This window comes from Trachinotus anak, unplaced genomic scaffold (assembly GCF_046630095.1).
Source record: "Trachinotus anak isolate AG129_WGS33_773 ecotype Australia unplaced genomic scaffold, CSIRO_AGI_Tana_v1 ptg000011l, whole genome shotgun sequence".
Lineage (NCBI taxonomy): Eukaryota > Metazoa > Chordata > Actinopteri > Carangiformes > Carangidae > Trachinotus > Trachinotus anak.
Window position 1 is genome coordinate 18,739,503 of NW_027273862.1, and position 13,387 is coordinate 18,752,889.

At 40.7% G+C, this 13,387-nt stretch overlaps 1 protein-coding gene across 1 annotated transcript in view; it reads left to right on the forward strand.

Moving 5' to 3' along the window:
* The window catches only part of mybpc3 (myosin binding protein C3), a 32,835-nt gene that overhangs the window by 17,182 nt on the left and 2,266 nt on the right, over positions 1-13,387 (forward strand). The window contains exons 16-31 of the mRNA XM_071488691.1: positions 189-355; positions 2,147-2,312; positions 2,404-2,510; positions 2,600-2,629; positions 2,716-2,855; positions 3,359-3,430; positions 5,121-5,280; positions 5,499-5,603; positions 5,734-5,922; positions 8,873-9,007; positions 9,471-9,638; positions 9,952-10,040; positions 10,885-11,080; positions 11,239-11,378; positions 12,966-13,125; positions 13,222-13,358. Coding sequence (XP_071344792.1) covers positions 189-355; positions 2,147-2,312; positions 2,404-2,510; positions 2,600-2,629; positions 2,716-2,855; positions 3,359-3,430; positions 5,121-5,280; positions 5,499-5,603; positions 5,734-5,922; positions 8,873-9,007; positions 9,471-9,638; positions 9,952-10,040; positions 10,885-11,080; positions 11,239-11,378; positions 12,966-13,125; positions 13,222-13,358 — 2,161 coding nt within the window. The remainder of the gene's footprint in view (positions 1-188; positions 356-2,146; positions 2,313-2,403; positions 2,511-2,599; positions 2,630-2,715; positions 2,856-3,358; positions 3,431-5,120; positions 5,281-5,498; positions 5,604-5,733; positions 5,923-8,872; positions 9,008-9,470; positions 9,639-9,951; positions 10,041-10,884; positions 11,081-11,238; positions 11,379-12,965; positions 13,126-13,221; positions 13,359-13,387) is intronic.

A 13,387-nucleotide genomic window follows, 5' to 3' on the forward strand; every position in this document is an offset into this window, starting at 1 on the left:
GGTTGTATATGTAACAATGTGAGATGTGGTTGAAAGCTCCAAAAATAGTAAGAGGACCTTTGAGCTTGGATTCAATCCATATGACGTTTTTAACCAGCTTTGAATCCCTGCCAAAAAGTTTAATTACAGGATGATACTTTTCATCACGAGTCACAATCAGTCTGGTTGCTGTGTGAATTTCTGTGCAGGGAGAAAGATGGCGTGGAACTGACTAGAGACGAGTCTTTCAAGTATCGCTTCAAGAAAGACGGCTGCAAACATATTCTGATCATCAATGAGGCCACGAAAGAAGACTGTGGCCACTACAAGGTTAAAACAAATGGGGGCGAGTCGATGGCTGAGCTTATGGTGCAGGGTGAGTGTCAGTCGTGTTGTGTGCTGAGGGCTATGAGTACAGTATGAACCTCTTTTTGTCAGTGATGAATACTCCAAGTGTTCATTCTCATACCCTACCAACAGTCACGTGGCCTTGCCACTCTTGGCATGCAGTCTATCCACAGGATATAATAACTCTTGTCATTGCTCACATCATTCTGCCAAGGTTACAGCAGTGATTCCTGCATACCAGCTAAAGTTAGAAGACTTCGACAATATTTCACCTGAAGGGCACAGGTCTGCACAGGCGACCTGGTTTCTTTCTCCGGTCGCTGTTTGCCCTGTCTTTGTTTGCTGTGTTGTTGTTTTGTTGTGCGGATTCAGTGTTTCTTTGTCATACATTTTCATTCGATCGCTGCTATATCATGTGTAGGTGACTGAAAAATAAAACCTGAAATTTCAGGTTAGTTTACAACAACCATACACTACATTGACACTTCAAATGCTACACTTTCACGATACACGTTCAGTCACAGTTGCAGCAACATCATCTTTCACTTGCTCCAAAAATATTCAGTATTTTAGGTGCAAATTTTTCATGACAGTAAGAAATCATATAGAGTAAGTTGTGGTTTAAAAGTATGTTTTATTACTAGATGATAGATTTTCCTCTAGTACCGAGTCTCAACAGCCTGGTGTTGCTGATGAAAGATCTGCACTGGGCCCCTCAGAATTTTGTAAGTTTGATTCTTAGATAGACATCAATTTTTATGAAAAAAAATAATGTGATGGGGTTTTTTTTGGTGTACTTTAGACAAGAAATATTTTTGCAGGATGAATATGCTTAGAAGTCTTTATTTGACTCCACAGGTGATCTAAAAATGATGGATGGTGATGGTTCAAACTCATCAGTACATGGACGTAGGCAAAAAAAAACAAAACCCCAGCTAGTCTCATCCTCTTTGTTTTTTAATTTTTTTTACCACCCAGTAATCCTTTCATCTTAGCCCCATTAGCTCACTGAGCAGAAGTATTCATTATGAACCAAAAACCTACATTACACCAATGTTTGATTATAGTTTGACCTTTTGTGTTTTCTTGTAGAAGATATAATTTAGTCCGGGCTACATGTTGAATATATATACTCTTACTTTTGCATATATATATTCATGCGCATGTGTGATGTACATATGTGTGTCTCCCAGGTTGTTGTGTGTAGATTTAAACCCATTTTCTTCATGCTCTAAGTCCTGTTAAGTTTCTTTGGCCTATTAATCAAACACCAAGCCTGCCAAGAATTACCAGCTGCCATCATGCAGCAGAGATCAACACCGAACTCCCATTATAATGCCATTCCCATGTTATTTGCCCTCCCGGGCAGCGAACTGGCGTGAAACTCCTGTAACCTTTACATGAAGCTTGGTGTGAGTTATCTCACCCAGATAACAATTTCTTTGGGATAATTATAATAACTCCCATGTACATTATTCCTTATGATATACAGTAATAGCCTGAAACTCCTGCATCTGGTCTTCATATCCTCTGACTTTATTTTCTACCATAAATCCAATTAACTATCCCCCTTTGTGTCTGTTGCTATGATACAACACACAAAGGCTGCACAAAGATAATGAACACCTCACACTTGAACATATTATTACCATATTATCCTCACATACAATAGCTGCATCTAATTTTTTTTATCACATTATTCCCCACACATTATCATATTAGTGCATCTTACTCCGTAGTGTCATAAAGTAGCACCAATGGCCTAGACTGTTTCTGCTGTCTGCGCTCTGAGCCTATGTGTTTTTTTCTGACTGTGCAGAGAAAGACCTGGAGGTCTACCAGAGCATTGCAGACCTCACAGTGAAGGCGAAGGACCAGGCAGTTTTCAAGTGTGAGGTGTCAGATGAGAACGTGAGGGGAACCTGGTATAAGAATGGTGTAGAAGTCAAGCCCGATGCCAGAGTGAATATTACACATATTGGCAGGTGAGGACTGTTTTCTGCATGCATTAAATATGTTGCATATATCTCATGACACCATGGAGTAAACTTTTGAAAACTTTTAACCTTTTTTTAGGATCCACAAACTGACCATTGATGATGTCAAACCAGAGGATGAAGGGGACTACACCTTTGTGCCAGATGGACACGCTTTCAACCTTTCTGCCAAACTCAATTTCTTGGGTGATATTTTTTTACTTTTCATACTTTCATACCACAAATAAGCTAAACTATACAATTTCTCACTTTCTTTTTTGTCCTTCTGCTCCTAGAGGTGAAGATTGATTACGTTCCACGCCAAGGTACCACAAACTTAGTCTCTTGTAGTGTGCAGATTAAACACAACGCAAGGGTCTTTCTATTTCAACCATGTCTCTCACTTTCTAAGATCCTCCTAAGATCCACTTGGACTGTATGGGTCGTACTGCTGAGTCAACCATAGTGGTGGTGGCTGGCAACAAACTGCGTCTGGACGTCCCAATCACTGGAGACCCTGCTCCCACAGTGGTCTGGACCAAAGGAGAGAAGGTAAAACAGGGAAATAGACTCTTGGTATTGATCAGCCACACACCCATCCTCTGAAGTGCGCCATCTGTCCAGAATGCAGTAGGTAAGGTCTGAATTCTGAGGCTTGATAAGAAGGCAAGGCCTCATTCACTATCAAAACTATATTTAAAAGCCTGAGTAATGCTGAAACGTTTAATTCAGAAAAATGTTGGCAAATTTAAACAATATATTCAACAGATCTACTATAATACAAGTTGAGGAGATTACATTTTTATCAACTAACTATTTTGAACCAGTCAATAACTAATAACTGGCACAGGTTGCCTCTGTAGACCCAGTGATGTGTCTAACATTTGGTTGAGGTATTTAAACGTTTTCTCCCCAAGCTGAATAAGTACAATGCTACTAACAGCTCAATTCAATCATGCTTACTAGCCTACTGATCTTTGAGTTGAGGAGAAAGAGAGGTTTCCTGCCCTCTTGGTTCTCTTCGGCTTTTACCGCTTTGCTCTGCTCAAATGTAGGCTAGTTCTGTAAAACCCGATGGAGAGGAGAAAGGAGGCCCCACAACCTCTTGGACCATGAAGGATGGGGAAGTAAGTGTGCATGTCCCATATGAATATGCCTGTTTGTGGCACTCTGACTCTGAAATCCATGTCTCTATCTTAACAGCATTGCTATCATGTTTCTCAACTTTCACCCATGTGTGCCCTTTGACATTGGGTTCATCCTGCATAATCCTGCACTTGTGTTATCACTTGAGTTTTTGAAAAGATAATGCATGCAGCCACCATCAAAGCACAGAAGAACTGAATTTGCAGCTACTTGACTGAACAGGTTGAGTTATATTCATTTACAACCCTGGAGACGAAACAGGCTGCAGCAATAACGACCACTGAGGGAAAGCAGGTACCTCAGTGGTTAGCAGTCTACTTGTGTTTTGCTTTTATGTGTCAGTTTTAGACAGCAGGAACAAGGTAAAAAAAAAAAAACAGCATGCAGTGTTACCCAGTATCCCATCATATCAGTAAGGTAAGAGCATGTTCTGAATCTTCCTTCCGACAGGCACAGGTCAGAAGAAACTGGGCAGTAAGTACACGTTTGTATGGCAATTTTATAACGTGACTCAGTAAAATAAACGTAGGAATTACATGCTCCAATACATTATTATTGTATATAATCAAATTAACTAATGTGGTGTTAAGTTTTGCTGAATTATTTTACATTTTGAGACATTAAAATCATATCAGTCCAGTGCCTGCAGAGAAAAATTAAAAGGATCTTGTTCTCACTGTCAGATTCAACAAAAGCTACTTCCTCAGCCAGTATGTGGACCTTGAGTTAAGATTTTATTTATATTATTACTGTAGGTATTTACTATTTCCCTTACATGCTTAAGGTTTCTCTTGAGATCATTTATAGATTTAAGATACTGTCAACCAGATCAATATACTACCCAAAGCTATGCTATATAGGATGCTTTCAAAAACAGTGCCATTAAAAGTTTTTATTTCTCAGTTAACTTCGTACAAAGTGCAGTAAACAGACAAAAATAAATTAAAATCAGTATTTGTTGTGACCACCCTTTAAAACAGCAGCACTTCTTCCCGGATACACAGTTTTTCAACGTACTTGGCAGGTAGGTTGTCTCAAAGCATCTTGGAGAACTTGCCCCAGTTGTTCTGTGGATCTAGTTTGTCTCAGTGTTTTCTGTCTCTTCATGTGATCCTAGACTGACTTGATGATGTTGAGATCAGGGCTCTGTGGTTGCAGGACTCCTTGTTCTTCTTTTTGCTGAAGATAGTTCCTTATGACTCTATCTGTGAGTTTGGAGTTGTTGTCTTGCTGCAGAATGATTTTGAGACTATTAAGACCCCTCCCTGATGATATTGCGTGATGGATAAGAATCTAAACATGTAAAGTGCCAAACACTTTTGCACATTTTTCACACTACAAGAAACCAGTACATGCACACAACTGCCCTTTCGAGCGCTGGTCCTGCATTTGCATGGTGACATCTGGAGTTGTGTGTTCAAATCAACATGTGCTGCTGGCTCTGAAAAGCATGATCTGAGACACAAATACTTCTAGAAACTTTGAATTGGAAAGTGTTTATCATCTCTCCAAAAGTGGCATGGCATTAATATACCTCTATACATGTACTGTACCAGCATCTTTACCTACAGTATGTGCAATAGAGCTGTCAGTCAGTTCAGTGTGAGAGTTACCAATAGATGCTGTAGTCAGTCACAATCCAGTAACTCTTCTCTGGTTCTCACTGTGTAGGTCGTCACAGAGGGAGACGGTAGGGTCCATGTCGAAACCACCAAGGGCCACTGTGTCTTCACCATTGAGGGAGCCGAGAGGCAGGATGAGGGAATCTACTCTGTTGTGGTCCGAAACCCTGCTGGGGAGGACACTGCAGATATCAATGTGAAAGTTGTTGGTAATACAGAATTCCCTGCAGTCACTCTGAGTAGTTTGTTCCCATTAATTTTAGCATGTAGACAAAAGCCTTAACAAATTACCACACAAGTACAAAGCAGCTATCAAAGTCATAAAATCACATCATATATAAAGCTTTGATGTCAAATGTATTTTATTTCTTTAAAAAAATTACTGTAAATGTCTTTTTTAATCACATGAGCAATATTTCCCTCCCAGATGTTCCAGATCCTCCCCAGGCTCCCAGAATCCTCAGTGTGGGAGAGGACTCCTGTGTCGTCCAGTGGGACCCCCCTCTGTTTGATGGCGGACAGCCAATCATTGGTAAAAAAAAAAATAAATAAAAAAATGCTTACTTTGTTTAAATTATTAGTTTGTTTCTTGACATCTTCCTCTGTTGTTCTTCCAACCATAGCTGATAACAACATGCATTTGCTTCTATTTTAATTCTCAGGCTATGTGGTGGAGAGAAAGAAGAAGCAGAGCTACAGGTGGATGAGGCTGAACTTTGACCCTTACCCTGACACCACCTATGAAGCCAAGCGGATGATTGAAGGAGTGCCATATGAAATGCGAATCTACGCTGTCAACGGCATTGGCATGTCTCGTCACAGCCCTGCCTCACAGCCATTTGTGCCAGTCGGTGAGTCTTTACCAGCAGGTTTTTACTTGCTCCTATCCCACGTGCGTTCATTTCATCATTTTCACACATTTGCTCCACTGCATGTTCAGTAAAAGGAGTTGTTTATTGTTGAAACTGTTGAAGATAGAGAATGCATTAAAAAGTTAATTGATTAGATCTTTGTACATTTGATTTATGGCTTAGTTGGATGAACAACGGTAGATGGTGATAAAGTTGACATGTCTGACTATTGATGGCTCTGGGGTTGTCTCACACCTGGTTTGCTCATTCTAAAGCTTTTCTGGGCTCATGGGGCCTGGCTGACTTGTGGTCGTGACCGGAACGGGGTCATGTTTGCTGTATGCTTGTTGTAATCGTAGAAGTCTGTGGATTGTCTCTGTGTCACAAAAATATAGGTTGCACATACAGTAGATGAACCACAGGTCATTCCTGAGTAACATCAGTCATTAAGGTTAAGGTCTGCGTGTGTTTCTGTTCCAACACCTCAGGGGACAGATAGAGGAACTGGTGCCATATAAGGCAAACTGCTTCGTGCCAAATGATGAGGAAAAGAAAACACACCAAAGTCATACACGATTAGCTTACCTGTTGAAGAGGTGAGATGTAGGTTCTTGTAGAGCATGATTGTTTTTTTGATCCTCGGCTCATGCATTCCACATGTTGTATGCAGAGTGAATGATTTTTTTAAAAGCATTATATAAATAGTCGAGTCAGTTTTTATTTATATCGTGCCAAATCACAGGTTATCTCAGGGAACTTTTCACATAGAGCAGGTCTGGGTCAGGTCTATAAAATGATTTAGAGAGACCCAACAACACCCACCATGAGAAAGAATTTGGCAAAAATACAGTGTATATAGTTAGACTGTTGCAGAGGACCTCTGTTGAGTAGGTGGTCCTTCAATGTGGCCCAACACATATTTGTGTTCACACTGCTAAAACAATGTGGCCACATGTGTCCCAGACCACCTCCAAATGTGGTCTGGGTGATTGGATCTCAAAAGCGTCCTCATTGCATCTTGGGTGTGGTAACCCCTGTACTTGAGCTGTCCATTTGTGATCAGATCACCCTATCTGTTGACTGGCACTTATTAATGGATATTTGGATATTTAATGTTATAGAGACACACTTAAGATTTGAAGCCAAGTTCTAAAGGTCTTTAAGTAATGTACTAAGATGCACTCTCTGTAACAGTATCCTATTGTGGGGGTTCAGGTTTGGATTGTCTCTTAGTCTATCAGTGATTTTTAATGACCATCTCGTCTTCCACTTGTTGATTTAAGAGGGAACATCATTCTATCCAGATGGCCAATCGCTTGTAAGACAGCTGATTGGGAAACTATCCATGGCATCCCTCTCTATAAATAATGGCCTGGAAGCACTTGGCTCTGCTGGGACCAGCTGCTTAACACAGAGGGGTTCATGCTACTGTGGAGGCTGGTTGCAGAGGAACCATTGTTGTGATTACAGCAAAGACTTTAGGGAGGGAACAAAAGAGTGAGAGAGAGGATGAGAGCATAGGTTAGAGGAAGTCACTTGGCTGAAGAGACGGACACGTACAATCACCAGCTTCAATCATCAGCAGCATTGCTCCACACTGAGAAAGAATGACAAAGCCTAAGCTTCCAAAGACAGCTGAGAAGAAACCAGTGGAGCCGGCTGATGCTCCAGTGGAGGAGACAGCGGAGGTGGAAGTGAGCAAGCCTGAGACAGAGGCGCCTCCACCTCCTGGGGTAGAACAGGAACCAGCAGGTGCACCTGCAGAGACAGCTCCAGCTGAGAATGAGACGCCACCAGCAGAGGGTGCCCCCCCAACAGAAAGTGGTCCCCCTGCAGAGGACACCCCTGTTGAGTCTGTTCCTGCTGCTGAACCAGAGCCAGAGCTGCAACCTGTTGGCAGTAGGCATTATTCGTTTTGAGATGTTGGATTGTCATGTAGGTTTTAGAAATACAAATGAAAATAACGTTTGTTTTTTTTTACCTGTGTCTAACATTAATGGTAGTCATTGGCTGCAAATTGCTGCTACTCATTTTTCATTGGTGTGTTCAGTGGTGTGTTAAGCACGGTTTAAATATCATACAGTGGTCCTGTCATGATGATGTCAAAATTTTCTTGAAAAAAGATATTGCATCTGAATGAGAATTTGCTACTTTATGAACCATCCCTGCTGCGGTGACTTTCTACACACATGGAAATCCTTAACCTCTGACAAGTGTTCCCATAATTCACTTGCACTGTATACTTAGCCTGTGTCCTATGACATGAGGTCCATGTCTTAGCGATGACAAGGCCACAACTAAAATTGAGCACCTTTCAGTCTGTCTTCATGATGTCAACAAGTTGTTGCAACATCATAAAAACACATGGTTGACCTTCGTTGCCACTTGGAGGATTCTTTACTTGTACACTGCACCATGCACGGCGAGTAATAGTATATATTGTACGAGGACAACACCAACCTGTCATTTGCTTTACTGTACTTAGCATAAAAGTGGGATCCAGACTAGCAAGATGGCCTGTGGTGCATCATGCTGTAGCTTAGCTTTTCGTATTCAGTCCAAACCACTTTTGGCTTTTGTACCTAATATTACGTATTTCAGTTAAATTTTCACATTAGATAACTTGGTTAGAGGAGCTTTTCATTAGGTTGATCAGTCAGTCATTCTCAAACATTTAAAAATCATTCCTGGCTGCATCTATCACAGCCCAGTTAAGATAAAACCATGTGGACCAGTGGATAGCAACAGTAAAGTTGTGATGGATGATGGTAATAGAACCGAAGCCCTGGTTGCTGTTACAAAGCTTTTATGAGGGCTTTTGTTACTTTACATAATTTGTAAATTCATGATGAGGTTCATCTACTTGATCGGTAATCCATTCTGAAATGATTGCATTAATGCTCTAACTGACTAACACAGCCCATTTATCTGCCCTCTGCCTCGCTCTCAGCCCCTACAAGTGAGCCCATCGGACTGTGCGTCGAAGACATCAGTGACACTTCTATCTCGCTGAAGTGGCGGCCGCCTGAGAGGATCGGCTCGGCTGAACTCGAGGGTTATGGGGTTGAGTACTGCAAGGAGGGCAGTAAGTGCTGGAGCTACCCCCTGCATGCTTTAGATAAAGAAGTTTTTTTTTTTTTTTTTTTTTTACAGCTTACATCAAAGTTTGTGTGCACCAATCAGTTAATCAAAGTGTAGCACAGCAACAGATCTCTCCGAATTTCCAAACAGCCCACACAGCACAGTCAGATTACCAAAACCTATTGTCAGATAGAAAAAAGGATCAAAAAATCTCTGACAGGGGGCACCAAATGCAAACCTATACCATATTATCACAACATCCCTGGTTGTTACATATTTCATACCCCCCACTCTCTCTCTTTGTTTCCTGTAGGCCCCTATACCTTCAGCAAGCCAATGCTATACATCTAATCAAAGTCATAACAAAGCTCAGATGAATTTCTGTTTTTTTGTTTGTTTGTTTATTTTAAACTTTGGCTCCATTGTAACATCTGCAGTAAAATGAATCATGCGTTTTCTGGCCTCAGCTGATGAATGGATACCAGCCATTCAGGGTCTGACTGAGAGGACATCCTTGATTGTCAAAGACCTCACCACCGGGGACAGGCTGCAGTTCCGTGTGCGAGCCTACAACATGGCGGGTCCCAGTGCTCCCACCACTCTCGCTCAACCCGTCACCATCAGAGAGATAATGCGTGAGTAGATATGGATTTAGTCCTATTGGTGACTGGTTCTAGTTTTTGTTTCAGAGCTATATTCCACATTACAACTGTTAGACTTCCATCTAACTGTTCATTTGAATGATGGAGTGATGTGAGACATAAAGCATGTAATGCATTTATTTATATGAGACATGATGAGACATGAGCCAAACCTTTCCTCTCACTTAAACTCATCCTTGAGATTCCTCAACATTTTTGTATTTGAATCTATTTTAACTCAAGGCTAAACTCCCAGGAGTCCACCCTCATCCCTCTTAGTTTGTGTTTTGTGTTTTTTCTTGCACAGAACGTCCAAAAATTTGGCTGCCCAGAAATCTCCGCCAGACTCTCATCAAGAAAGTTGGAGAAACTGTCAACCTTTTGATACCATTCCAGGTGCAGTATATATGAAATCAGTCAGATGCCTTTTTAAAAACGTCATCAAAACACCAAGACTGATGACTTCATACGGTATGAACATCAGAGTGAAACACGAATGAGGCACAAAGACTGATTTACTATCCACATATGAAGCATTAAAATGAACCAGTTACTTGGGTAAGTCTGGAAGATGCAGAAAAAAAAAGATAAAATCAGGATTGAAATCCATTTCATAGCAAAAGTGGTTTCTTTCTTCCAAATTGTGTACATAAATATGTTAACAGAAATTTTTTAGATGTACATATAATTTTTTAACAGCAAAATATAGCAGGAGACTGATCACAAACCAAAAGAAATGGGCGTGCCTGGTACCTTGGCTCGATGATTAAAGATATATGATAAAACTTTCTATTATGATAAATGTAATTTTGATTGCTTGAAAAAATGCTGACAAGTTTCTACATTCTTCTGCTATATACTGTAAGCCCCAGGGAACCAGAGCTCTGTATAAAGTGAGTGATAGCATTTCTTGTTTGAAAGTTACTGAGCTCCGTTAAAAGACAAAAAAAAACCGATGTGTTCTTTCACTCTGAGGGTCCTATGAAGGAGAGATATGGGGCCTTTTACCTATCTCTGCCCAGGGACCCCTTTTCTCATTATCCATCCATTATCCACAGTCACAGACTAACCAACATACTGTAGCCATATTAGGCAATGTTTCCTTAAAAATTGATAATATATTTGGAAATAGATTATCAGTGAATATTGTTAAAAGGTTGATCTTGTTCATCTTTACTTTGTAAACTAGCACATAGAATTTTGAAGTGAATCCCTGCCTTTGTTTTTTCTGGTCATGCAGGGTAAGCCCAGGCCAAAGGTTACATGGAGCAAAGATGGGGAGCCTCTAAATCCCTCATTCGCTAGTGTGAGGAACAGTGATGTAGATACAATCTTCTTCATCCGCAAGACAGAGAGAAAACACTCGGGGAAGTATGATCTCCAGGTGCAGATTGAGAACGTGGAAGACACAGCAAGTGTCAATCTGCAGATTGTTGGTAAGCAGGACTGAACACATGGAAAACTGGTTTGGGTATTAACAGGAATAAATACAATCTTTGTAGTAAACTGTAACAGCATTCGTGCTAGTGACCTCCAACCATACAGTGGTTTTGCCAGTGGACAGTTCATCGGAGTTCACGTTTCTCATCTGCAGATCTCCCAGGGCCTCCTGAGGCTCTGAAGATCATGGATGTCTGGGGCTTCAATGTGGCACTCGAGTGGAAGCCACCTAAGGACAATGGTAACTGTGAAATCACTGGCTACACCATTCAGAAAGCTGACAAGAAGACCATGGTGAGACTCTACACCCTTGGGTCCTATCAGCAAAGCTTAATTTAAATTCAAATGAAGCTGAACACAAGCTTATGATGAAATGCAATTCTTATTGAAATTAAATCATTTTGAAGCAATTAGCAGAGAGAAAACCTCTGAGAATTTACATGCATATGACATTCAGAAAAATTCGGGCCCAATCTGAAAGAGCTGGAATACCAACCTGAAGCCAACACAGACAAATTAATTTTCAAAAACTCATGTTGCTCCACCAGATAATGAGCTGCTGCAGTTGAAAAGAGTAACAATAAATGAGATTTTGCCCGCACTTGACACTCCTCAAAAAGCAAATGGTGCATTTAGGTATTAGATATATTAAAAGACAGACTAAGATCTGAATACAACAGGACACTGCCCATCCCAATTACACTGAAAGTAAAAATGTGGACTCTCAAGTCATGTCGGGTTTACAAGGAACTGAGTGGAAGCAACGATCACTATGCTATTATGGTTCATAGTTTCTTGCTACCTGAAATGTAGGCCTTCAGTTACCATATTTGCAAATCTCCCCTTACTGCAAACACAAGTGACTGTACATGTGGGAGGATGAATGCTGCATGGACACAGAAGGATATTTTAGCTTCATCTGTGACACATATGCTGTAATCAGCCAATGCTGAGCACACAGTCTCCTTTGAGGGTGATGCATTATGGGCCTGTTGGCAAGACCATCCTCCACCTCTAGCTGCCAGGAACAATGTCGGCCAGGAATGTCCTAATCTTATCCTCGTAGCCTTGACCTGGTCCGGGTTGTCTGTACAGTGACGCAGGGACATTGTTTTCCTGCCCAGCTCGGCCGATGGTTCACGTTTCACTGCAGTCATTATTAGATCAAATTAATTTCACTTGCATCTCTTTATAGCAAGCTTCGGGATGTTGATTATCATGTTACCAATAACAATGTACTGTGTACCTGTTATTTATCAGAGATAAAAGTGCTGAGGGCACATGTACTTCAAATCCACTCATATCCTATTTCGATCTTGTAGCTTACCTAAACAGATGAATATAAACTGTCACACAATTCCTTTAGTTACAGGTGGATCTGTCATTTGACCTATTTTAATCAGCAAATGTAATTTGTCTGAGTAAAAAACAAAAATGGATTCAATTTAGATTGTATCCATGTAAGTGGGCTTTAATGGTTTAATGAGTCCAATTGGCGAAACATATGCAAACTAGGGAAATCTGATATGATTACCTCTATTCTGCCTTTATATTATTACTGATTATACTTTAAAGTATGTTTATATCATTAAAACTCACTCCGCTCACCATCAAACAACCCTATTTACATTTCTCACTGTATTACACATTGATTGAGGTACAGGCAAGGATTTTAGTTTTTCAAAGTTTCACAGTTTCCAAAATGTAGTTACATCATTGTGTGGAAGTTTCAACAGAGGTAATGCAACAGACATTGCAGTGCAACTGTATCCATATGTACTTAAGTACAAGAAAAGAGCCCAATATTAATGTGTACATACTGCCCAAGATAAACTATAATGGAGTGGAAAAACTGAAATATTTTTTGTGATTCATATGAAGGAGTGGTATACAGTCTTCGAGCAGTACAGGAGAACCCACTGTATCGTGTCTGACCTCATCATGGGGAATGAGTATGTCTTCAGAGCCTTTGCCATGAACCTGGTGGGCCTCAGCCCAGAGGCCTGCAACACAAAAGATAGTGCTTACATCCAGAAAACAGGTGGGCTCTGACTGCACATGATGTATACAATCAGTATAAAGCAGTAATGGTCTGTGAAATCCAAGTAGTTATCATAAATACTGTCTGTCTCCACAGGTATTGTGTACAAGCCACCCACCTACAAGGAACATGACTTCTCAGAGGCTCCCAAGTTCACACATCCTTTGGTGAACCGTTCCATCATAGCAGGATACAGTGCAACTCTCAGCTGCTCAGTGAGAGGCATACCAAAGGTCAGTAGAATCATTCCATAAAAATGAGC